At 38.5% G+C, this 26,549-nt stretch overlaps 1 protein-coding gene across 2 annotated transcripts in view; it reads left to right on the top strand.

Moving 5' to 3' along the window:
* CFAP95 (cilia and flagella associated protein 95) overlaps nucleotides 1-26,549 on the top strand; it is an 80,296-nt gene that overhangs the window by 35,803 nt on the left and 17,944 nt on the right. The window contains exons 3-5 of one of the 2 annotated variants that reach the window (XM_012736810.3): nucleotides 4,189-4,307; nucleotides 5,528-5,596; nucleotides 26,412-26,469. In XM_012736810.3, coding sequence (XP_012592264.1) covers nucleotides 4,189-4,307; nucleotides 5,528-5,596; nucleotides 26,412-26,469 — 246 coding nt within the window. The remainder of the gene's footprint in view (nucleotides 1-4,188; nucleotides 4,308-5,527; nucleotides 5,597-26,411; nucleotides 26,470-26,549) is intronic. The other variant, XM_012736819.3, reaches the window with a different exon arrangement.

Here is a 26,549-nt window from a genome sequence, read left to right as displayed (position 1 = left end):
TGCCTAGATGTGAAGACACAGCCAGGATTTCCAAGGGAAAAACTGATGAGAAATAAGAAGGGCCTTTTTAATGATTTTTAAAGATAAAGACTTCCAACAAAGTCTTGGTATTTTTTTGGCAATGGAGCAGGAAAAAAAAAAAAAAAGCTACGCTGGTAGGGGAGGAGTGCTGTTTAACAGGCTAAAATAAGATTCTTCCTTAGTTATGACTGAAGATCTAAGATAATAGATGCCAACTCCTTTATTCCAAAGTGAGGTGCAAAACCACTCATGTAGGACATGCAAATCATTTGAGCAGTAACTGGTTTTGAGCTGCTTGGTCTCTCATTCACCTTGAAGATTTAAAAACAAATAAACAAAGAAGGTTGAAATTAAAGAGATCTGGCCAAAAGTATTCAGAATTTGGAGGAGTTGTCTGGAGAAAGCATGCATACTGTGAATCCTAGCCCGCTGGTCCTCAAAGGGTAGGCATGGGAAGTGTGTCCTCTTCACTTCAAACCTGAGAGTGTGGGCTCAAGGGTACCACCCAGGTACTAGATAAAAGTTCCCTGGAGGTTGAGGAACAACTGGGACTCACAGGGTGCAATTAGAAAAATAATTTCATTGTTTTCCCCTTAACCTGTTCAAGCAAGCTTTTAGGGGATGGTTCTTTTCCTGTCCCTGGAAGAAATAAATCTTGGACAAATTCCCCAACTTGATGGATTGGGGTCTCACTCATGCTTGACAAAAGGCTATAGGCTGGAGGGTTTCAGAAGCAGCCTGTAGCATCAGAGGGAAAATTTGACTTGGGAAGTACAATTCACTCCTTTCAGTATAGGTCAGAGGAGAGTGCTTTCTGTGGCCCTATAAGGAACTCAAGAAAAAACTGTCAACTGAGGATCATCTAAAATAAATCTTGCTAAAAGATTCTGCCAGCGGCAAGTAAGTCATCCTCAGCAAAAGAGAATGTGTGACTTGAGGGGCAGTTGGAAGTGACCTCCTCATTTTCTGTACCCGATACTCAGACTCTGTGTCTAGTGGGTTTTCTGAAGTGCAGCCCATATGGGAAGAGTTCATTCTGGAAGATTAGAAATTGATACTCAAAAAAAAATTGATACTCAGAAAAACAGAACAAGAATGTTATTATGAAATGAGCTTCCTGTCTACATTAGATATTTTTTATATTATCATTTGACTCAAGCTAGATTTTATTATGTAAATTAAATGGAAATTTTAGTGATTATCCTGTGAGTTTGTACTGTGTTAATTTAGCTATCTCACATACCAAATTGCCAATCTCCAGTTTGTGATATACATACATATAAAGCCCGAAAGACTTTTAAACATATGGTAGTGCTTTTATGAATTACCCATCCTTATGTCAGGTTATGAACATTTCTACACCAAAGTGATTTTTTCACATTAAGATGGTGTAGAATTTGGTTTGCCTACATGCAACAGAAACCATAAATCAACAGAGGCTGTTCACTAAGGTTTTATTCTTTCATGTAATAAAAAGTCTGGAGGACAGCAGACCAGTACTGATATGGAAGTTCCATACATTGTTAGAGACCAGTTCCTTCCAGCTTTTTGCTCTGCCATCCCTTGGGTATGACCCAAGATGACTGCTGGGAACCGGTCATTATGCTCACATTTTATGCAGCAGGAAGAGAAAAAGAAAAACAAGACTTTTCCTGGAGGTTGTATGCTACTTCCACTTATGCCTGATTGGTCCAGATACTAGTCATTGGTCATATGCTAAGCATAAGGGCATCTGGAAAATGTGTTCTGTAACATCGTGTCCCCTGCTAAAATTTGGAGTTTTTATTACTGACAAAGAAGGAAGGTGTAATACTGGAGGATAACATTTGCCTCTGATATAGGAAACACAGATGTTAAGAGTGGGCTATGGAGTCAGTCAGCTTCTCCTTGATTCTTGGCTCTAACACTTACAGGATGTAACTTTGGTCAAGAGTCTGCAACTTTCTGTGTCTTTATTTCCTCATGCGTAAAGTGAGAATAGAAGAGTTGTCCTGAGCATTTAATGTGAAGACACTTAGAATGCTGTCTGGCCATGTGCTATTCTCATTATTATTATGCCTATAATTTACTATAACTCACTAAGCTATAGCCAGTATAGCCTCTGGAGTTTGTATACTACTCAAGCCCTAGAACCTGGTATGATGCCTGATACTTTATAGATATGGATGGATGGATGGATTGATTGGTGAATGAGTGAGTCAGGCTGCATGAGTTTTGAATAGTGGACATTCTTCTTTCTAGGTAATTTACTTGGGTGTTACTTAATTCTATCCAGCCTCAGTTTTCCCTTCCTTAAAATGGAAATGAATTATGCCAAGTGGTCTCTATCTGCTCCTCCAGATCTGCTCTCTACCCTTCTCAACTTGCTTTGTGCCAAGGAGGTTGACCTCTCATTAAGGGATTGCCTTAATGAGCAACCTTGGCCTATGGTTTCCCATTGGGATTGGCCCATGGGAGGCACTGGCAGGTGATCAGAGGTGAAAGGAGCATGAGTTTGGACATTTATTCCCAAGGTTTCCTCCCTACAGGGCCATGGTTTTGCAGTGACTATATGTCTGTTCTATCAGATGGCCCTCTCTTTACAGTGATAGGTTTCTCTGGGTCCCAGTAAGTGCCCTACCCTGTGGCTCCCCACTATTGCTATCCTCAGGGCATGTCAACACTGTTTGTTGAATTTCTTAATGCTTACCACACTTTCATAAATAGATCTTTCATTAAATTCTCCTCACTTCCCCATTTGATTGTTCTTTTCTTTCTGAGACCATGATTGACACTCAACATTCCTAGGGTTGCTTTGAGTACTTAATGAAATAATACATATAAAGTGCTTAATACATCATCTGGCACAGAATAAACACTTAATAAACTTAAGCTCCACTAATGCTATTATTATCTGTTTCCTTTTACTCCTCTATTTCATGTTTGGAAATATATCTTTGTTTCATATAATTTTCAAAGGGTTGGTTGATTTGTTGAAATACTTTATGGCTGAAAATGATCAGAGCATATCTAAGCTTAATTTTCTAGTCAATCTCATAAATCTTTAAACAAATGATGACTATTCATTTTTTCCCCAAAAGATTTTTTTTTTCTTTTTTGTTATATGTGAGACCCAATACAGCATCCTTACCATTGACTTGTGAACCTGTAACTCTGAGAAAAAGAGTAGTTTAGCTAAGAGTGTATGGGTGAGATCTGGGAAATTTCCCTGGGAGGCTAGTGATTCAGGAGCTTGAGGTCTTAGAGAGCAGTGCTCTGAGAAGCCAAGGCTCCAGGAACAGAGACCATAATCAAAATTGTTTTTATTAGGATAGATTCCTAATTATAATAGAGCCTTATTACTAACCCAAAGTGAATCAAAGATGTTGGACTGTGGCTATGATACTGTTAGAGTTGAAGGGTCCAGGTTTCTAAAGAGTGGTCTCTCTTTTATTAAATAGAAAATCTAGTGGGCTTCATTGGATGTCTTGGAGAACCTAGTCTTCAGGTTTGAGCAAAGTAACAGGTTTCCTTGGTGATGAGTTCTGGTTCTCTGCTCTTAACCTCCATATTTTTGATCTTGTAGAGTTTTATATGGAGAAAATATTGAACCCTTTATCCATTTTTGTTCTCAAGATATCCTAGCTGCTACCCATGATGCTTCTGCAATTGGTTTGAGTACCTCTTACAATTTTCAGATCTCCCCCCATAATAATAATAATTTGTTGACAACTCACCAAATTATCCTCTGTGATAGAGAGTGGTTGTATTCCTAAAAGCATAGGATAATAATGATGATGACATGATGATGATAATGATGATGATGATATTTAAAGTCCTTGTGATCTACAAAGTGACTGCTACATTTTCTTAGGGAATTTAAACTATAGCAACCCTGAGAAGTATAAATAAGAAAATATGAAGTAGGTAGAGTTAGTATTTAATTGAATGCAGTACTTTATATTTCATTTAAAAATTTTGTTTTTTATTTTCCAACAATACACAGTCATTGTCCTTTTTACATATTTATAATGAAATGGTTGATAGCTATGAGATATTACTTATTTTTTAATCTAAACTAGAGTCAACAGTTAAAATCAGAATGTACTTCAATAGAAATAAATTTTAATAACTGACCATTTTTGGTGATTAATTCATTTCTCTTATGAGTGGCTTCTATTTTTCCAGATTTGGATATCAGAAGCCCATGAACAGATGTCACAAGTTTATGTAAACAAAGAATTGGCTAGAATAAAGAGCAAAGCCTTATTAAATGAGGAAACAATGAGCTCTGGGATTATTGAAAGGTATTCTTAATACTTTCTTTTGTTTACAGAATATGCAAAGGCAGGAAAGGATTTATATAAGTAGCAAAGAGGTATAGTGGCCCCAGCTACACATTGTAAGAACACATTAAGCACTTTCGTCTCAAATATCCATGCTTTCTGCTCATGCTGTTGCTCATGCTGTTGGGAATTCTCTTTACTTCAATTGTTTACCAATCAACACTATATTTATTCTGGGTCCAGGTAAAATGTCATTTCCTCTTTACAATTTTTGTCTGGCCCACGACTCTGACTATCTGGGTTTAAACCCCAGCTCTGTAATTTACTGGTGAAAGTTATTTGATGTTTACAATCCAGTTTGTTCACCTGTAAAATGGGAATTATAAAAGTATCTATTTCATAGGCTGTTCTGAAATTTAGATGAAAAAAATTATGAAATGTGCATGGAAATATTGCCTGACATGCAGTAAGCTTTTATTAATCATCATTAACCAGAATTAATTGCTCTTGTGTCTTTGCCCTTTGAGTATTTTATATCCTGCATAGCAGTTGGACTTGGCATTCTAGTTATTTATATATATGTGTTTAGTCAAAGATTGAGTTCTTTGAGGTTAGGAACTGTGTTTTGTTTGTTTGTTGTTTGTTTTTTGAGACATGGTCCTACTCTTGTCTGCCTGGCCGGAGTGGTGCAATCATAGCTCACAGCAACCTCAAACTCCTGGGCTCAAGAAATCCTCCTGCTTCAGCCTCCTGAGTAGCTGTGACTACAGGCATGTGCCTCCATGCCTGGCTAATTTTTCTTATTTTTTGTAGAGATGGGATCTCTCTTGTTGCCCAGGCTGGTCTCAAAGTTCTGCCCTCAAGCAATCATCTTCCCACCTCAGCCTCTTCAAGTGCCAAGATTATAGGCATGAGCCACCACACCTGGCGGGAATTGTTTCTTAATCATAGCTATAGTCCTGCAACCTGGCACAACACCTCTCTACGAAAGTACATTACATAGCCTTTATCTTATACTGTAATTATTGAAAAAATGCAGTCAAGGTAATGACAAAAATGCTAAAATTTCCATTTCCTTGTTGGGATATTTTATTTTGCAAAGTACGTAACAGTTGCAAACATGACAAACCTTTTAAAAAATAACTATGATAAAAATTCAGCCCCAAATTTGTTTTGCATGGCTTTGAAAGTATATGAGTGGCAGTCTAACATATTTTCTAAAAGTTGTTATTTTGCTCCAGGGACACTGGATCACCTGCCAGAGGCTTTGGAGCTGTCTTTACTAGACATCCACCGGACTGGAACAAAATGTGAGTAGCCCCTAAACTGCTGCAGATCGTTCAAAATGTTTCTTGATTCAGAAGGTTTGTTTGCAGGTGAGAAGGTATGAGGGTTAAGCCAAGGTCAAAAAAATGCCTTTTACAAGGCTTTACATAATTTTGCTTTACCAAAAGATTTTTTTCCCATCAATGTGGAATAGCATTTATAATAGTAATAATGTTAAATCTCATTATTTGCAGATTCTATCTTTGCTAATTTTTCTACTTGCTGAAATTTATGTATTTGTAACCTACAAATTAATACTCACGGGTCTGTGGTGGTCATTCGTGGGCACGTGCAGAGCAGCAAATGTTCGAGTCCACCAGATGTGCACGCTCCCAGCTGAGGTCACACAAGGTGGTGGATGATGCCCTGCTGTCCCGTTTCAGCTCTCACCCTGTAAACAAGTGACCTTTCCACAGTTTATTTAGGGCCATGTTTTTCAGACTTTTATGCTTTTTATTGATGATCTCGTTGTTTAAAACGTCCCCAAAGCATCGTTCGGAGGTGCTGTTGTGCTCCTAAGAGCAAGAAGGCTGTGATATGCCTTTCAGAGGAAATACGTGTGTTAGATAAGCTTCATTCAGGCATGAGTTGTAGTGCTGTTGGCAGTCAGTTTGATGTTAATAAATAAAAAATATATATTAAATAAGGTGTCTTTAAGCAGAAATATACGTAAAACAAGTTTATATATTGATGGATGGGTGAAACTGTGACCAGAGGCTTGCAGGAACCTAATCCTATATTTCCCCTAAGAGCAATGGCTCTCAATATTTGCTAATTCAGTGTTCATGGCAACTTTATATTGCATTATTGTGAATAATGAGAATTGATTGTACAGCAAGAGACTACTATCTTTACTAATAAAAGAAATACATTTATTTGGGGGTAGCATGAATTCTTACTACAAAAGAAAAAGAAATTTCTTATCCATTCATCTTTCTAAAGAAGACAAACTTTCATGATGTATAGATGATGTGGAAATAAATTTAGAAGCCTGACAAAATTCTAAGTATTGGATTGTGCATTATGAGGCTGTGAAGAGTAAGCAGGGTAACCTATGTAAAACAACTAGAGCAGAAACCGGTGTGTACGTAGTAAGCATGCTGCTGGACACTTGCTGAATCCTTGCAGTCTATAAATCATATTCATGGGAATTTTCTTGATTTATTCCATTCTTGATTTATTGCGTTTCCTTTGTTCTCTCTTTTGGAAATCCTTTATTTGGATATTGGGTTGCTTGGCCTGGTCTTTTAACCTTCTTGTCTTTTCTCTCTTATTTTCTTTTTGTCTTTACAACCTACTTTTCTGTCTGTTTCTTCAACCCTACTATTGAATTCTCTTTTTGGTTTCATGACTGCAATATCTTCTCTTATCTATCTGGGGATGTTAATGATAGTTTGCTTTTTATTATCATTATTATTATTTTCTTCCCCATGCATAGTCTCTGTTTTCTCCAAGATGCTTTTTTGTTTCACTTTGGTTTTTGTTTGCTTGTATGGTATCTCTTTTCTATGCTGGAAGCATTTTCCTCAGATGCTTGGGAATCAATCTTTGGCTTTCTTTTCATGATTAAGAGATGAAGATCTGAGCCTGTGAGTGAGTCTTGGTGATTTGGATATGTACTGAAGGAATCTAGGGGGTCATTTTTCCAAAGAAGCCTTAGTATCAGTAGAATCATACATTGCTTAATGACATGGGTATGTTCTGGGAAATGCATCATTAGGTGATTTCATCCTTGTGCAGACATTATAGAGTGTAGTCTGCTACACTTAGATAGTATAGCCTACTCCACACCTAGGCTATATGGTACAGCCTATGCTCGCTCCTAGGCTACAAACCTGTACAACATGTTACTATACTGGATACTGTAGGTAGTTGTAACATAATGGTATTATTTGTGTTTCTAAACATAGAGAAGGTACAGTAAAAATACAGTATAAAAAGATAAAAAATGATATACCTGTATAGGCCATGCACCATGAATGAAGCTTACAGGACTGGAAGTTGCTGTGGGTGAGTCAGTGAGTGAGTGGGTGAGTGAATGTCAAGGCCTTGGACATGACTGTATACTACTGTAGACTTTGTAAAAACTGTACACTTAGGCTGCACTACATTTATAAAATTTGTTTTCTTTCTTCAATAATAAATTAGCCTTAGCTTATTACAACTTTTTTACTTTATAAACTTTTAAATTTTTAAAAAATGTTGGCTCTTTTGTAATAATACAGCTTAAAACAAAACACATTGTACCAGTCATACAAAAAATATTTTCTTCTTTTATATCATTATTTATAATCTTTTATCTATTTTTAGAATTTCTATCTTTTACTTTTAAGACTTTTTTGTTAAAAACTAAGACACAAACACACATACATATTAGCCTAGGTCTACACTGGGTCAGGGTCATCACTATCACTGTCTTCCACCTCCACATCTTGTCCCACTGTAAGGTCTTCAGGGACAATAATGCAGACAGAGCTGTCATCTCCTGTGATAACAATGCCTTCTTCTGGAATACTTCCTGAAGGACCTGCCTGAGGTTGTTTTACAGTTGACTTTTTTTTTTTTTTATAAGTAGAAAGGGTATACTCCAAAATAATAATGAAAAGTATAGTATAGTAAATAGACCAGTATCAGTCATTTGTTGTCATTATCTAGTATTACGTATTGTAAATAATTGTAGATACTCTCCTTTTATGCATTTGACAGCACAGTAGGGTTTTTTCACACCAACATGACCATAAACATGTGAGTGATGCATAGTGCTATGATGTTACAATAGCCACTACATCACCAGACAATAGGAATATTTCAGCTCTATTATAATCTTTTTTTTGAGACAGGATTTGGCTTTGTTGCCTGAGCTAGAGTGCAGTGGCATGATCATAGCTCACTGCAACCTCAAACTCCTGGCCTCAAGCTATCCTCCTGCCTCAGCCTCCCAAAGTGCTAGGATTACAGGCATAAGCCACCAGGCCCAGCCTCTATGATGATCTTACAGGATCTCTGTAGTACATATAGCCCAATCCGTCATTCACTGAAACACCGTCATGTGACATGACTATATTTTAGTCTTTCCTCCTGGGATGGTCACATTCCCAGAGGAGTCTCCCCAATCTCCCACCTGATGGGTGAAAGGCTGGTGCCTATGTTCATGGAGCGAGCAGGGCAATTGGGCTGGGGTCCTTCATTGTGTATGGTCATTGAATTGTGTTGTTGATCAAGGACTTTCTCTGGTGAATAAGTTTCTAGCTTCCTGCTGGCATAGGGGAGGGCCAGGTACTCTGTAGTGGGGACCAGGGGAGTAGCTTTTTGGAGCTCTAACTGCTTTTCATCTAGCTCTTCCTCCAGGCGTTTGCTGACTTAGGATTCAGCTTTCTGAGAGAGAGAGACCCTTGTCCATCTTATCTTGAGCTTCCAAAATTTGTTTCTCTTGTCTCTTCTCCTGTTTTCCCTGTTATTGTGAGTTTTTAAAAGTCTGTTTAATGTGGTTTTAGTGGAGCTTTCTGAGGAAACAAGGTTCGATGTGTATGCTCAGTCTTAACTCTGACGTCATCAAGTCTTATCTGATCAGCCACCTTCTCCAGAGGACCTGCACATACCTACTGCTACCCTACTCTCTGTGCCTGGGTGAGGTCCCTGGAGAATGTCCATAGCACTGTCTACTCCTTTTATCCTAACACTATTCATCTTTTCTGCAATTACTTACATTCCTGTGTTTCTTGCTAAGTTCAATGCTCCGAAGGGCAAGACTGTCACTGCTCTGTCCCCAGTGCTTAACAGAGAGCCTGACCAACAGCAGATACACCATAGTTATATCTGGAATGAATAGATTAGTCATTTCTGATGTTGAATAGGAAATTATAATACAGGGAGGTATGGCTAAGATCCTATCTTATTTGATTTAGAGGTTCGAGGCCTTTAGAACCAACAGTTGTTCTTAATTCTATTTTGGCAAATGCATTCAAAGACATGCTCTTTTAGAAAATCAGCCTTTATGAGTTTGAATTGCTAGAATTACTCATTTGTTTTATTTGATTCATGAGTATTAGCAAGGAAATAAATACGCGGACACCTTCAACCATCCTCCACTAATTCCATATGTAATTCTTTCTTTCAGTTAATATACACTAATTATAGGATGTTCCATACAATAGAATACTGTGGTGTTTTAGAATCTGCTCTCTTGAATATTAAGTATTCTTTTGCTTCTTGCCAACTCTACAGCTGTGAAAGTTAAATGTCAACTTTAAAAGGCAATGAATAAGAATGAGTTTGTTCAATGGACCAAAATAATGTGCTTCAACTTATAAAAGAAAGGCTGTAATCATAATGTAAATTTAAGCTTCAGGTTACTTCTTAAGGAAGAAAACCCAGAATAATAAAAGTATAGCTTTCATATTAAGGAGACATTAGTCTGATGCACTTATCTAAATCTTTAGATATTGTCCATTACTTTATGATGGCATGTGACCATCTGTTTCTTTTTCTCATAACTCAACCTATGACCCACCTACTTTATTTTGGACTGATGTGAAGAAGACACAACACCTTTCCTCCATAAATTGGTAACAAATATCTCAGTGAAACATATTGAAAATCAGGACATGCAGAATGTTTGATAAGTCCAGTGGGACTTGTCACTCCTGACCTTAACTAAAGGGCTCTGTGACTAATTCCTTCCACATATTTCACAGATTGAGATAGATAGAAAAAAAATTGTCATATAGGGAGCAGTTAGGTTGACACTGAAATTGATATCAAAGACTTAAGCTTTAAAAATGAGATTTATAGGCTTTGAGGCTAGCTTGAGCTTGTCTAGAATGAAAACTATTTTCACTTGAGAGTTGGTCTCATTCCCACCAATGAGTTTCCAAGAAATTGACATTGCCAGTGATGGCAGGGTGAGAGTCAGGGAGGCTCAAAGACCTCTAAGACATCAACAGTGCTCATTTGGTCTTCAACGGATGCAGGTGCATGTGGCAGGAGTCTCTAACATACGTTACTTTTACTACATGGATAGAGACAGTACAGGTATGGAAAGGTAATGAAAGGCACACAGGAAAAATGGATGGGAACATGTATAGTTAGTAAGTCAGTTTAAGAATCTTTGTCTTTCTACCTGATTCTCAAGCTTCCTCAAGTAACTTTCACTTAATTTGGAGGTATTCTTTATGAGGCCTGAAAAACCAACTCACTAATTATCAAAAGACCCCTGTATATCTGATTATCTAATACAAAATCATTTTATGATTTTTCCACAGAACCAGAGAGTTGCAATTAATTCATTCTAAGAAGTAAGGTTTTCCAGGTAAAAATATGTAGACTGCATATGTGGCCATTAAATAAACAACCAGAAACCAAAACAACACAACAAACAACAACAAAAACTATATCAAGTAGATCCAGTTTTGAAAGGGAGATGTAGTAAAATATATAATTTATGTTAAAATCTTATTTCTCAGAATCCTTCATTTAAATATATGCATAAAACCGTGTGAGGTCTTGGGGTAATGGTCCACAGGAGAAGTCAGTTTTTTCGATAGGGAAAGACCAATTCAGGCATAGGGTGTTTGCTGTGTGAGAAGCAGGTTCGTGGGAGCCTGGGTTAATTGGAGGGTAGCCCAGGGGCACTGTGCACCTACTGGAGGTTGGAGAGGTACTCAAGGTAGACCTCTCACAGGGCCACCCCTAACCACAACATCTTGTCATTTTTACTAAATTTCATTGCCTGGCAGTAGTGATCAGCGCATATTGCTGATATTTTATGATAAATGTTTCTTGCTTCCAGAATGCATCTGAACACTACATGATCTACATAATGGGAGAAGAAAGAAATTAATAGTGTTTGGAATCACTGGATAGCTTTTTGGAAATCGTGTGGCTTTTCAGAAAAAGCATTGAATTGGAAAATAAGAAACCTGGGTTCTACTTCTGGGCTTGCAATAAACCTGCTACGTGACCTTGTGCTGGTTAATAACCCTCTCTGGACTCCAGTTGTTTCCATTTGGACAGTGAGGGGATTGAACCAAATGATCTGTAACGTCTATTCCCACTCTAAAATTTTATGGCTGTAAGGAGAAAGGCATCTACAGTCACATAAGTGGGCAAGTTAAATGAGGCCCAAAAGTAGTTCAGGCAGTTAAGTGTTCATCGTTGGGACAGAGCACTTATCCATGTGTACGTGGAGTGGTCACTTTAGAGTAGCAGTAGCAAGCCTTGGCTGCAGTTTAAATTCTTCTGATTTATTGCTCTCATTGGGGCATTAGGCATCTTTAAAATCTCTGGCACTATTCAGAAGAAAGGGACCGCATGTGAATAGTATGAAGGTTTTTCCTTTTGCCAAAGTACAGTCCAAGGCATTTACTTTTCTTTCTACTGAGGCACTTGTGTGGCAGCTTGTGTCTTGGTGAAATACCACCCAGTTGTTGGACGTTTTTCCAGAAGAAAAAAAAGTTTAAAGAGTTGCCCTATGATGATGATAACAACAAAGAACACGTGAAGAGGAGGGTGGTGTGGTGAAAAGGGCATGGGGTGGGAGTGAGGCAGACTTGAACTCAATTCTTGATCCTCCATCTTATTCAGCGTAGGACCTTTCATTTTTGTGTGTCCAGCTTTCTTCTTTTAGACAACTTCCTTTTGCCTGCTCAGTGTAATTCGGCGGGACCATATGACAGATGGGCTGATTCTGTTTCCCATTCTCACCTCCCTAAAAAGCCCAAGTGTGTTGGGCACATGATCCAGGCTGGGCCAACCAGAGGATAATGATTGGAGTTTTAGGGAAGATAGCCTCACCTGCTCCAGTTGTGAGTTACAGATGATATCTTGCTTCTGGGGGAGCCTCTATGTATAAATGAGGTTAAGTGAAGGTGTGGGGAAAGACAGTTCTGATGACATTCTTTTTATGTGAGCTGGTATTTTCCTTTCCTTTTTTTTTTTTTTAATCAAGTTTGGGGTGGGTTTCTATAGCTTATAACTGCAAGAGTAATACTAACAAAAGCAAATACTTAAATGGTGCTTATTATGTGCCAGGTACTATTCTAAGTGGTTTACATCTGCTAACTTATTTCTCCTGATAAATACTCTGTGAGTTTGTTCCATCGTTATCTGCAGTCTGTGGAAGGAAAAACAAAGATATAGAGAAGTCAAGTAATGTGTCCAGACTCTCACAGCCGACAAGTGGTAATGAGCCAGGATTTGAACTGAGACAATTTAATGCCAAAGCTTACGCTCTTAGCCACTCTTCTGTGCTGCTTCTCTGACTGACAGGTCAACTAGGAGAACTCTGGTGTGTACTGAAGTTCACTTTCCTCTGTAAGCACGGAGAGAATAATTGCTACATTCAGGCAGGCCCAGCCTTGAGCACTGTATTAGTCAGTATTCTCTAGAAAAATAAAACCAATAGGTTTTATATATATATGAGGAGATTTATTATGGAAATTGGTTCACACCATTATGGGGGATGAGAAGTCCCACCGTCTGCCTTTTGCAAGCTGCAGGATCAAGAAAGCCAGTGGTGTGATTCAGTTAGAGTCTGAAGGCCTGAGCACCAGGGGAACCAGTCATGTCATTCCCAGCCCAACTCTGAAGGCCTGAGAACTGAGGGGGCGGGGGCAGAAGATGTAAGTCCCAGAGTACAAAGGCCAGAGAACTAGGAGTTCTGATGGCCACGGGCAAAAGAATATGAAAGTCTCAGCTCAAGAAGAGGGACAATTTACCCTCTCTCTGCCTTTTTATTCTTTCCTTGCTCTCAACAGATTGGATGATGCCTGCCTGAATTGGTAAGGGCAGATTTTCTTTGCTCAGCCTACTGATTTAAATTGTAATCTCTTTCGAATTAGTAAAAGAGACATACAGACACACTCAGAAATCATGTTTTGCCAGCTATCTGGGCATGCTTTGGTCCAGTCAAGTTGACACATAAAATTATCCATCATAAGCACCAAACTCATAAAATAAATACTGGTGAAAGGTTCTTTATCCCTTTTGAAATTTCTAAAATCAAAATTTCTGTTTTTTAAACAACCTGGGCTACTAGTTCCTCAGCCATGCCTAGGTCCTGGCTTGACACTTTCTCCTGTGAGGCAGGAATCCTACCTGACCTCCTGTCACCAACCTGGGCTCACTAGAATGGGTGCCTTGGCTGGTGCTGAGTTATGATGACTTTCTAGTTGGCCAAATTCGCTGAAATGATTTCAGAGTCAACCTAAATGATATTTTTCATTATAGTATCCTTGTATATAGGGTATTTCTTTTTACTTGATGTATGTTGAAACCAAATGGCTGAATAGGTAGGATACTTCTCTGTTTGTTAATATTTTGGGTTGTGACTCAAATGAGTGCTTTGGAATTTGGGTTATGTGCCTTGGCAAAGGATTACTTTAATGGTAAGTAAAAATAACCTATTCTATTGCTATCGTTGTATGGTAATTCAAATAATTTGATACGAAAATTTATGTTAAAGCACATGGTATAGTGCCTGTTAGTGCTAATGTTTTGGCATCATGATGGACTGATGGCTGACTCAAACCATCCTTTGTTCCCTATAAGTCTTTACTGGATCTAACTTTATTGTAGTAGCCATTGAGTTATATCCATCAAGTTGAATGTCAGGTTTCTTTGTGTTTTCTGGTGTGTTCAATGAGGCCCTCAAGATAACGTTATGAAGATAGAATTACATGATTTACTTATTATGGTCGCTAGTTTCTAGAGGTGGCCCCAACAATGTTCCCTCTGTACATGGAGGCTGCTGCTCCCATTAAGAGGCAGAAGTTATTTACCTGACCTCTGAACCTGGGCTGCTCTTGAGACTGGGTTTGATCTACAGAATGCGGCAGAAGTGATGTCCTGGGACTTCTCAGTGTAGACCTTAAGGAAACTGATAGTTTCTACTCTCTGATTCTTGAAGCCCAGCTAATATGCTGTGAGAGGCCCGAGACATATGGAGAGGCCACATGGAGGAGAATCAAGGCACTGTGCTTGACAGCTCCAGCTGAGCTCACAGACAATAGACGAAACAAACTGCCAGCCACGTGAGTGAGCTATCAAACCTCTGATGACTGTAGCTCTGACATCATGTGGAACAGATAAACCACCCAGCTGAGCCTATCATCTCACAGAATAATTAGAGATAATAAAATGATTGCTATTTTAAGTTACTTTTGAGCCACAGCACTAGGTAATTGAAACAACTTTCATATCTCTAAATACCAGACTTACATGGCTACTTCTTCTATATTAGGCCTATAGGTACAGTTTTTGTCACTGGAAATATATCAGAGATGCAAGCTCTTCGAATTTTAGGATTAAAATTAATTTTAGGATTAAACAATGTGACACAATAGTCAACTCAGAATAGAATAAGGACTTAAATATAAGACCTGAAGTCATAAAACTCCTAGAAGAAAACATAGGGAAAAAGCTCCTTGACATTGGTTTTGGCAACGGATTTTTTGGATAGAACATCAAAAGCACAGGAAACAAAAGCAAAACTAAACAAGTGGAACTACACAAAATTACAAAGCTTCTGCCCTGCAAAGGAAACAACAAAACGAAAAGGTAAACCTGTGGATTGGGGGAAAATATTTACAAACATATATCTGATAAAAGGTTAATATCCCAAATATATAAGGAACTCATACAACTTAATTGCCAAAAACCTCCCAAGTAACCTGTTTTAAAAATGGGTAAAAGACTTAAATAGACACTTTCCTACAGAAGACATACTGGTGGCCAATAGGTATAGAAAAAGGTGCTCAACATCCCTAATTACCAGGGTAATACAAATCAAAACCGCAATGACATAGCACCTCATGCCTGTCAGGATGGCTATTATCAAAAAGACAAAATATAACAAGTGTTGGTGAGGATATGGAAAAATCAGAACCCTTGAACACTGTTTGTGGGTATGTAAAATGGTGCAGCCACTATGGAAAAAAGTATAGAAATTATTTAAAGAATTAAAATTAGAACTACCACGTGATCCAGCCATCTCACTTCTGGGTATATATCCAAAGGAAACAAAATCAGGATCTTGCAGAGATATCTGTATCCCCACCTTCACTGTAGCATTATCCACAATAGCCAAGATATGGAATCAACCTTAGTGTCTGTCAGTGGATGAATGGATAAAAAAATTGTGGTGTACATATACATTGGAATATTAGCCTTGAAAATGAAGGCAATCCTGCCATTTGTAACAACATGGATGAACTCGGAGGACATTATGCTTAGTGAAATACAGACACAGAAAGAAAACTGCACGATGTTATCTATATGTAGAGTCTAAGAAGTTGAACTTCTAGAAGCAGAGAGTAGAATGGTGGTTTCCAAGGCTTGGGGGGGGGGGTTGGGGAAATGGGAGATGGAATTCTATGTGGCTGAAACTTTGTACCCTTTGACCAACATCTAGAGATCTAATGTGCAGCTTGAGGGTTATAGTTAATAATACTGTATTACATACTTGAAATTTGCTAAGAGAGTAGATCTTAAGTGTTCTCACAACCAATTATATGAGGAGATGGATATGTTAATTAGTTTGACTATAGTAATCAGTTTAATATGTAAATATATCAAAATGTTATAGCATACATCTTAAATATATACATTTTTATTTAAAACAACAATAACAAAGAAACCAAAGTGAGTGGTAAAGATTTTGAAAATGTCATGGTTGTGGAATTTATATTTAAATCTGATGTTTCCTTTTATCCCATGTTACATTAATGATAAGCTGATGTAAGTAGTATTACTCTTTGTAACATTCAAAGTTTATGTAGTTATCATAAAAATATTATTATCTATAATTACTTAAAATCTTCAGCTGGTCCTAGTGGATAATACTACATTATCTATATTTGAATCTCAGAGGTGGTTTTTATAGGCATAAGAACTTCCCAGAATTACAGAAATCTTTGCTGCTATTATATTGCATTTGATTCAGTATTTGGCACTTTCACAGTTAAATTATTACCCTAACATGTAAGCCTTATGTTGTTCTTTCAAATGGCTTCCAAAAATTGTTATGCCTGAGGAAATTACATTTGTTCCATGTATCTGAATTAATTCTTTCAACATAGCCATTTAATGAGTGCCTAGTATTTACCAGGAAAAGTTAGGCACTGGGAATATAGAGACAAAAGATACCAGCTCATTTGTCTAACATATGAGACAGAAAAAGGACCAATCAATACTTGTGTATCAGTAAGGAATATGCTTGGCTGAAAGTAACAGGAAACCTAACTAATAGTAGCTTGAATAACTAAGGGATTTATTTGGTCACCTGGCATGAAACAGAAGGGCAGGGAGTACAAGACTGGTATGGCACCTAAACATGTCATCAAGGCTCTGGGATCTTTTGTCTTTGTTCTCTTTGAGCCTTATTAAATAGCTTCGATCCCTCTAGTCTCAAGAGGGTTGCTGTGCCTCCAGACACCAATCTGTTCCATAAAGGGAGAGGTAAGAATGGGAAACCCTGCTCAGGATCTTCATCCTTCATCCATTGTATAGACTGGCATGCACACCCTTGGCTATGAGATTGTTTTCAGCTTCTAAGCAGGGAAATAAAGGGAGAAGGGAGCTTGGAACAGGTGTTGACTGGGCCAACCTACATGTTAATACAACATGCTAGGGGTGAACCTAGGCTGCAAGGGGAGCACATAACTCAGACTTGGAAGGTTAGGGAGGGCTTCCAGGTACAAGTGACACCTGAGCTGAGTCATGAAGTCTGAGTTGGAGTCAGCCAGATCAACAGGACAGAAGGGCACCCTAAGTAGAGGATGTAGGACACACAAAGGCAGGGAGGTCTGGGGCCTATGGTGGGCATGCCTGGGGCATAGAGTGCAAATTTGCAGTGATGACAGCTAAAGTCGGAGAGAGATGCTGGGGCTAAGAAAGCAAGACCTGAAAGTCATGTTAAGGAGTTTGGACTTTATCATGGAGGTGATGTTAAAGATTTTCAAGCACAAGGTAGGAATGATCCGATTTGTGTTTGGAAAGCAGAGACTGGTAGGTAACTGAGATTGCAGTCAGAAGACTCTTGAACTTATATCAAGGCAAGACACCATAGGGCCTGACCTTAATCTGTGGTGGTGTAGAAGGGGAGAAGGGTTTAGATTTTAGACATATAAACAAAGAGAGGAATTGACATTTGCTTGGAGATTGATTATTTGTAGTTGTAAAGAAGACTTAAGGTTGATTCCTAGGCTTCCGACTTAGGCCACCAGAGGGTGATGGGGCCATTCACTGAGGCTGTGAAGATGGGAGGAATAGCAAACAACAGGTTTGCTAGGTAAGGAACTTTTGGAAAGTTCCTTTACCCATCTAAACTCTTTTTAATGGGGATAGTTGAAGTATCTATTATATCTTAAAGAATGAGAGTTAAATAAAACAAGGCAGGTAAAGCCCTTAGCTCAGTATCAGACACACAATTAATGCCCATTAATGTTAGCAGAGAAAACTGTGCTGTAATGATATTAATAAAAGGCAGCAGGTGTATATTTGAGACTGGAGCATAGGAGAGATCACTGATCTAGTCCCAGTTGCTAATGTAAGTATCCTAACTGGTTCCTCTGCCTCCAGTCTTGTCCCTTTCAATCCATTCTCCATCCTCCAGCTTGCACAACCCATTTAAAATGCAGAGAATCATGCCTGGGCACTGTTTTATTAATATCATTACATTATAGTTTTCTCTTCTACCATTAATGAGCATTAATTGTGTTTCTGGTACTGAGCTAAGGGCTTTACATGCCTTCTTTTATTATCTTAAGAACTCTCATTCTTTAAGATAGATACTGCAAGTATCCCTATTAAAAAAGGTTCAGATGGGTAAAGTAACTTTCCAAAAGTTCCTTACCTAGTAATCGCCAGAGTTGGATTTTAAACACATGTCTGACTGCATAGCCTGTGTCATTAACCACTACACTGCATTGTCTTTTATGCTTAAATGTATATAGTGCTCCATATTCTTGAAGGTACTTTCACATGCATTATCTATTATTATTCCATTCTGCCTAATAATCACACAAGGTTATTTGGGTGGGTATTTTTTTTAATATATAGAGTAAGAAATCAAAGCACAGAAATAACCAAGAAATCCAACGAATGCATTCATCCATCTATTCTGTAAATATTTATGGAGCAGATACAAAATGGGGGAGTTTAAATGTAGAGTGATTAGTGACTTTCTCAAGGCTCCGTGACTGCTTAGTGACAAAGCAGAAACTAGAATCTTTGTGTCACAGTTTTGTGTTCTTGATGGAAGGAGAGAACTGCTTGCAAAGGGGCTAGGGACCTTAGCAAGTACTTGGCTTGCATCAGGAGTGAAAGCAGATTCCAGTTGTCCTCCATTTCATCTTTCCTCTCCACCTCTTGCCCACTAGCTTCTTAGAGGTTGATTTCTAAATAATAGGCCTGGCATCAGCAGCTGTGGAAGAGCTATCAGATTTGGTCTGTGTGGCTTCATTCAGTAGATAGAAGTAACATGAAATGACAGGGTGTCCATATCAGCTCAAGATAAGATTTTTTTTTTTTAAAAGATGGTTGCTGTTAAGAATGAAACAGAATTTTCCAGAGTGATCATAAGCTACCCCCAACCCCCACCACAGCTAGGAGTCAAGTAGGCTCCACGGTGCTCTGTGGCTATACTTATCTTAAATAATGGATGCTGCTTCTACTGCTGCCAGTGACGAAATTAATTCTATATCAGTTCCCTGCTTCTTTGAGTCACTTACTCAGATTCAGACTCCTAGATGGAGCCATCTGATCTGGCGAGTACATGTCGCATGCTATTCTGGCTGCCAGGAAGCCGGATGAGCAAATGTCTGCCCCTCCTCCGGGCAAAACAGAAAAGAAACAATTGGCCTTTAAGGTTCTTTCAAGTCTAAGAAACTGTGATTCTGTGGATATGGGTCCATCATCTTGTCATTGATTCACACATGTTACCACTGATGTTAGGACAGGTATCGATATTTTAACTAACACCACGACTTTAATAATAACTTCAGGCTGGGCGCGGTGGCTCACGCCTGTAATCCTAGCTCTCTGGGAGGCCGAGGCGGGCGGATTGCTCGAGGTCAGGAGTTCGAAACCAGCCTGAGCAAGAGCGAGACCCCGTCTCTACTATAAATAGAAAGAAATTAATTGGCCAATTAATATATATAAAATAAAATTAGCCGGGCATGGTGGCGCATGCCTGTAGTCCCAGCTACTCCGGCGGCTGAGGCAGAAGGATTGCTTGAGCCCAGGAGTTTGAGGTTGCTGTGAGCTGGGCTGATGCCACGGCACTCACTCTAGCCTAGGCAACAAAGCGAGACTCTGTCTCAAAAAAATAATAATAATAATAATAATAACTTCAATATCAGACTTCTTACAAAATGTCTTTAGTTTTTCTCTATCTTACAAAGTGCATCATAACTCAAGGTCAAAGAGGGCATGTGTGGCACATGTGGGTGGTGCTGGGTGAAAACCAGCTGCCTAACTTCCAAGCACGCTTGCTTACAGTGTGGCATTATCCTGGTGAATTTACCAGCTTCTCACCTTCAGTTTTTACATTTCAGAAAGACCATTTTGTCAGTGCTTCAGGATTTATCTGATGCATGGAGATTGACTCGTGCTTGTTAAACTCACGGGAAAAGCCAGAATTCTAATTAGTTAATTTATAATGAGACATAAAATTTTCAAGCACATCAGACTGTCACATCAGCCTCATAAAAGCATTCTCTCTCTGTATAAAAAACCATATGGGAAGCCAAACTCTAATCAGAATGTTGCTCAGAGTTTGGAATCAGAGCAAGGGGAGTTGGGTTTATGATTACAATGATTAACAGCCTTAGACTCTGATTGCCTGGTTGCATTGGAACTCTTTCAGTTGTAAGTGACAGAAACATAATTAAAATTATCTTGGGCAAAAGGGGGAGTTTATAAAGAGTACAGGAGAATCTCAAGGAACTCTGGGAAAGTCTATGGAAGAGTCTGGTGTCAGAGTGCATTGGAATCTTGGGTAAAAAGCCTTTGGAATTCTCTTCCTGTTGGCTTCTTTCCCTCCCTCTGAGGACCACCTTCTTCCACATAGTAAGGGTGTTATATCCCTTGGTTGTTGTCATAGGAGAGTGACTGGCACTCTCCCGCTGGTTTCCATTAAGAAAGGGAATCCTAGAGGAGGACCCTGAACAGGTAGGTGGCTAATTGGGCCCGTCAGCTGTAGGTAGAATGGAAATGGTAGAGCAAAACCCATGGCACAGGCTTGCTCCTGGTGGTTCCAGATAAAGACTTCAAATATCATTGGCTGACAATGAGTCCAAGCAGCTCACTCACATCAATGTAGGCCAGCTACGCTCCCAAAACCAGAGAGATCTATCTATGAACCAGGACACCTCTTCCCTAGGACATGCCTAGAACCAATGCCTCCCTTGTCTTTCGGACCTCTTGCTTTCCTGAGTTTCTCTGATGGCCATTGCTTTTCTAACAGACTTGTTCTTTCTGCTACAGCTGATACTTAAGAGGAAGATCCATGTTGCTTTCTCATGTTTTTATTCTCGAATTTGAGGAGTACATAATATACTCCCTATTTATTACTTAAAAATTATTGTCCTGTTCTTCACATGAAAAAAGGGGCAGGTTCAGGCACGGTGGCTCACTCCTGTACTCCTAGCACTCTGGGAGGCTGAAGTGGGAGGATTGCTTGAGTTCAGGAGTTCAAGACCAGCCTGAGCAAGCATGAGACCCTGTCTCTGCTAAAAATAGAAAAAATTAGCCAGGTGTGGTGACACGTGCCTATAGTCCCAGCTATTTGGGGGGCTGAGGCAGTAGGATCACTTGAGACCAGGAGTCTGAGGTTGCAGTGAGCTATGGTGACACCACTGCACACTAGCCAGGGCGACAGAGCAAGACCCTGTCTAAAAAAACCTCCCCAAATTATCAATTTACAGTAAAATTTTTAAAAAGAGTTTCTTTATACTCAGACTTGCTGAGTAATAAGACATATATACCTTCAATTTTGCAAGATATTGCCACTAGTAGTGCATGAACAAATTCTTTCATATCCCCATAAATATTATAAGGATTTTTTATTTTTATCAATATTAATGACTATAAATGGTACTTCATTGTTGTTTTACTTTGCATTTCACTAATTACTGGTTTTAAGACTGAATTTTAAAACAATTTGTTTTTAAATATTTATTAGCCATTCTGGTGTCTTCTGTTGTGAATTGATATTTTTTAGCCTTTGTCCAATTTGCCATTGGGATTTTGTCTCTTATTGATTTGAAAGAGTTTTTCTAAAAAAATTATTCTGGGTACTAATCCTATTTTGGTGAAATTCATAATAAATATCTTCTTTCAGTGTATGACTTTTCTGGTAACTTTGTTTATGGTGTCTTTTGATCAACAGGTTTAGATTATAATTTACTCAAGACCTATATAGGAAATGTCAAACTGTAAACCCTTTAGAATATTTATATATTTATACATATATACACACACATTTATATGTATATGTAACATAGATATGCATATATGTAACATTTTTTATTACACTAGACAATTAATTCAGTACCAATTGATCACCCTTTCCTCACTAATTTGTAATTTCCTTCATACACCAAATTCCTGTATAGAAGCAGGTCTATTTCTGGGCTTTATATTTTATTAAATTGGTTTCTTTATATTTCCATGTGCCAAAATAACATTATCTTAACTGATATGGCTTTATGTTAAGCCTTGATATCTGGAAGAGGGAATTTAACCATCTGATACTTTTTCAAAGTCATCTTTACTCTCCTGGTACTTTATAGAGTCATGTGGCTATTAGGATTTGTATGTCAAGTTTCACAAAACACCTGTCGGTGTTTGGATTGGCAGTCATTTACATCTGTTGGATGGAATAATTGCCATCATCATATTGAACCATCATCACATCCATAAATGAAGGAATTATTTTATGTCCTTCAATAAAATTTTATAATTTCCTCTATAAATGTCTCATATATCTTCTGTTATATTATTCTTATAGGAGACAGATTTTGTGGCAATTATAAATGGGATTTTTCCAGTCTATGCTTTCTATATTGCTGATATATGCATGTATGCTATTTTTGTATATTGGTCTTGTATCCAACAACCTTGTTAAAACTTGCTTGTTGTTATGATTTAGAGATTCTCTTGGATTTTTAATGTAGACAACCTTATTATCCATGGAAGATAAAAATTTGCCTCCTCCATTCCAATTATTATACTGTACTTATGCTTATTTTTCTTGTTTTGCTACATTTTCTAGGCTATTACATTATTGAATAGAAATGCTGCTGGAGGACTTCTGTGACTGGGAATATTTCTGAGTATGATTTTCAGGAGCTTAGTTTCGCTTCTCATTTATTATGTTCTTTTTATAGTAATGTTGTCTTTTTCCGTTCATTTTGGGCATATTGGATTTTCCTGGACTAGCAGCCATCATAGGTAATTCTACCCAGGGGGAAATGAGAACTTTGGGCAATTTGCTCAATATCTTAGTTCAAGAGTGCCCTCTTCTGTTATAACAGTGAAGTGAAGCTTATTTAATTATGACGCTTTTCTGGGGTGGTGAGGAATTAGAGGGAGGGATGTATGTCTACTGATACTGTGATACTATTGGCTATAGGATCGATCCTTAATTTCAAGTATTGGTGATTTCTTATTTTCTTTACCTTCCTAGTTTCCCACTTCTTTCCCAGAAGCAGTGCCTTCCCAAGACTGCCGCTCTGGCGCGGCATGCTTTCTTGGAAAGCCATGGTTCAGACCACTGGTGTCACACCTGTTCTCGGTATTTCCTCATCAGGGAAGGAGGCTCTCTGTGTGCCGATGTTCTCCGTGTTCCATCTGAGTTAGAGACTTGCCACCTCTCTTCTCTTCCACATAATCTCTGCCTGATTCTGTTCCAGAATGGACTCGGATCTGCTCTTCTAATTCTGTACTGTTCTCCTACTTATACGTAAATTAAAGTTTGTAGTATTTACTATCTTCCATTATACTATACATACGAACAATTGTGTGATTTTATCTGTTTTGCTATTGACCTGTATGGCTTCGGAGGATGCATGTAGATATTTGGATTTAAGGAACCAAAGGATTGAGAAATACGTTACAATCTTCTGCTATGACTGTGGATTTGTTATTTTATCTTTGTAATTTTGCCTTATTTTTTGCCTTACATATTCTACATGTTATTAGGTTTATTGACTTAGTATTGTTATGTATCTTCTTGGTGACTCATTCCTTTAATCAGTGGGTAATAATCTTTATAACTAGTAATTTTGGGCCTAGTCTCTTATATATGATATCAATATAAGAATACAATTTCCTTTTGGTTAATATTTGCTATATATAAAATTTATATACTTTCACTTTTCAACTTGCTTTGAAAATAATTTTATTTTAGGTATAAAAGCATGTATTTGGATATTTTTTAAAAATACAATATGATGTTCAATCTGAAGTCTCAGAAAATATTTTCACTGATAGGTTTAACTTTTTTATTGTGATTGCTAAGATATTTTATTATTATTATTATTATTTTAAGATAGGGTCTCTATCACCCAGGCTGGAGTGCAGTGATCCAATCATAGCCTACTGTAACCTCGAATTCCTGGATTCAATCCTACACACACCACCAAACCCAGCTAGTTAAAAAAAAAAATGCTTTTCTTAGAGACAGGATTTCACTATGTTGCTCAGGCTGGTCTTGAACTCGGGTCTCAAGCAATCCTCCTGCCTCAGCCTCCCAAAGTGCTAGGATTATCAGTATTAGCCATCATGGCCAGCTTATTTTTTATTATTTTAACTATGAGCAGAAATGATTTCCCCCTATTCATTTTATTCTCTTTTTCTGCCTTCTATTAGATTGGTCTTGGTCTTTTCTTTTTTGGAGTTCCAGGTTTGAAAGTTATGTTTCCAAAGTTTGTTCTTTTAATCATTAGTACTCCAACTATGGTGTACATCAGAATCACCTGGAGGGCAGGCATGTTAAGCTACAGCTGGGCCCCACCCCCAGCATTCCTAATTCAGTTGTTTTGGAGTGGGTGGGACCCACGTATTTGCAGTTCTATCAACTTCCCAGGTGCTGCTACTGTAAATACTCTGGCAAACACACCTGGAGAGCCTGGCAAGAATTGGTGGTTACCACTAGGAGCAATACTAGCACCTGTATCCAATAGCCCATCTGAGTCGGACTTATCTTGTGCTTCTTGTTGAAGTCTCTTATTTCCTTTCAGGTCAGCCATGCATTAAAACTTTTTAAAATTTCCTTTTACTCAGCATTTTTAGGTATGCAATATTCAGAAGAGTTGATGACCATCTAGCCCCATAATATTGCCAGGAATAGAAGTGGAGTTTTAATTTCTCATAAGAGAATAATTTTTCCCCCACCCTGAGCTCCAGAGAGGAACTTGCTTGCAAGTTTCCCAGTCCGGTCTCTTTTCTATGGGGTACAGTCTTTACAGATGCTTGGCTGTTATCACGAGTTTAGCTCTTTCACTCCTGTGAGCCTAAGGCCCTGTCTCTTACTTTAGATCTTTAGTTCAGACTCCACCCTCTATCCTTGTAGCATCAATCTGTGGTTTCCCATTGTAATGCAGATCTTCTCCATTTCTAGCACCTCAAGGCTTCCCCTTTGAGCTTGGTTGGCTATGCTCGCAGACTTCAGGGATTGGGGCAGTATTTCAGCCAGCATTTCTGTGTGTTTGATGGCATGAAAGTTGGGGACACTAGGTAATCTCAGTCTCTCTAGTTGTCTTATTTCTTCAGCTGTCATCTAGCAGAGAATGTGGGCTAGGGTCTAAAGTTTTCGGAGGCAGGAGGTGGGTGGTAAAGAGAATTGCAGAGCACCTGAGCTCTGGGATCTGGGACTGGGCAGTTAGGAGAGTGGTAGACTGGAAGTACAGCACTGCCCCTTCATCCATGGTTTGACTTTCCACCATTTGTTACCTGTGGTCAACTGCAGTGTGAAAATATTAAATGGAAAATTCCAGAAATAATTTATAAGTTTTAAATTTCATGCAGCTCTGAGTAGCATGATAAAATCTTGTCATGGACAGCTCCATGGTGGGTGGGTGGGATCCTCCCTTTGTCCGGTGTGTTTACTCTAAGCTTCAGTCACTCAGTAGCTGTCTGGGCTACCAGATGGACTGTCATGGGGTTGTCAGAGTGGCTTGTGTTCAAGTAACTCTTATTTTACTTTATAATGGACCCAAAGGCAAGAGCACTAGTAGTAGTTACTTAGATATGTCAAAGAGAAGCTGTAAAGTGCTTCCTTAACGGTGAAAAGGTGAAAGTTCTCCACTTAAGGAAAGAGAAAAAATCATATGCTGAGGTTGCTAAAATCTATGGTAAAAGTGAATCTCCTATCTATGAAATTGTAAAGAAAGAAAAAAGAAATTTTTGCTAGTTTTGCCGTTGCACTCCCAACTGCAAAAGTTACAGCCACAGGGCATGATAAGCGCTTAGTAAGATGGAAAAGGCATTAAAGTTGTGGGTGGAAGACAGGAAAAGGAACATGTTCCAATTGTGGGCAATCTGGTTCCGCACTATCTGTGGTTTCAGGCATCCACCTGCTGTCTGGGGACGCATCCCCTGGGGTTAGGGAGAACTTCTGTAACTGCTGGTGGTGGGTAATACTGTATGCAGAGCCTAGGAGACTTGTGGGGTTCAAACGTTTTATTAGGGCCAAGCCTTCCTAAAATGTTTTTATTTCACATAAAGCATATACCACTAAAAATTTAAAATATCTTTTTGAAGTCATTCATTTCTCAAACATTGACTTATCCCTCTTAGGTTTACACTGACAACATACGCTGACAACTACACTCCACCGTGTGATTACCAACCACGTGTGAGTACAAGAGCGGTATTCTAATACCTATTCATGTACTTAAAGTGATTCTGTACATCTAGTGTCAATAGTTAGACTTG

Source organism: Microcebus murinus, chromosome 12 (assembly GCF_040939455.1).
Source record: "Microcebus murinus isolate Inina chromosome 12, M.murinus_Inina_mat1.0, whole genome shotgun sequence".
NCBI lineage: Eukaryota > Metazoa > Chordata > Mammalia > Primates > Cheirogaleidae > Microcebus > Microcebus murinus.
This window is presented reverse-complemented; position numbering and strand designations above follow the sequence as displayed.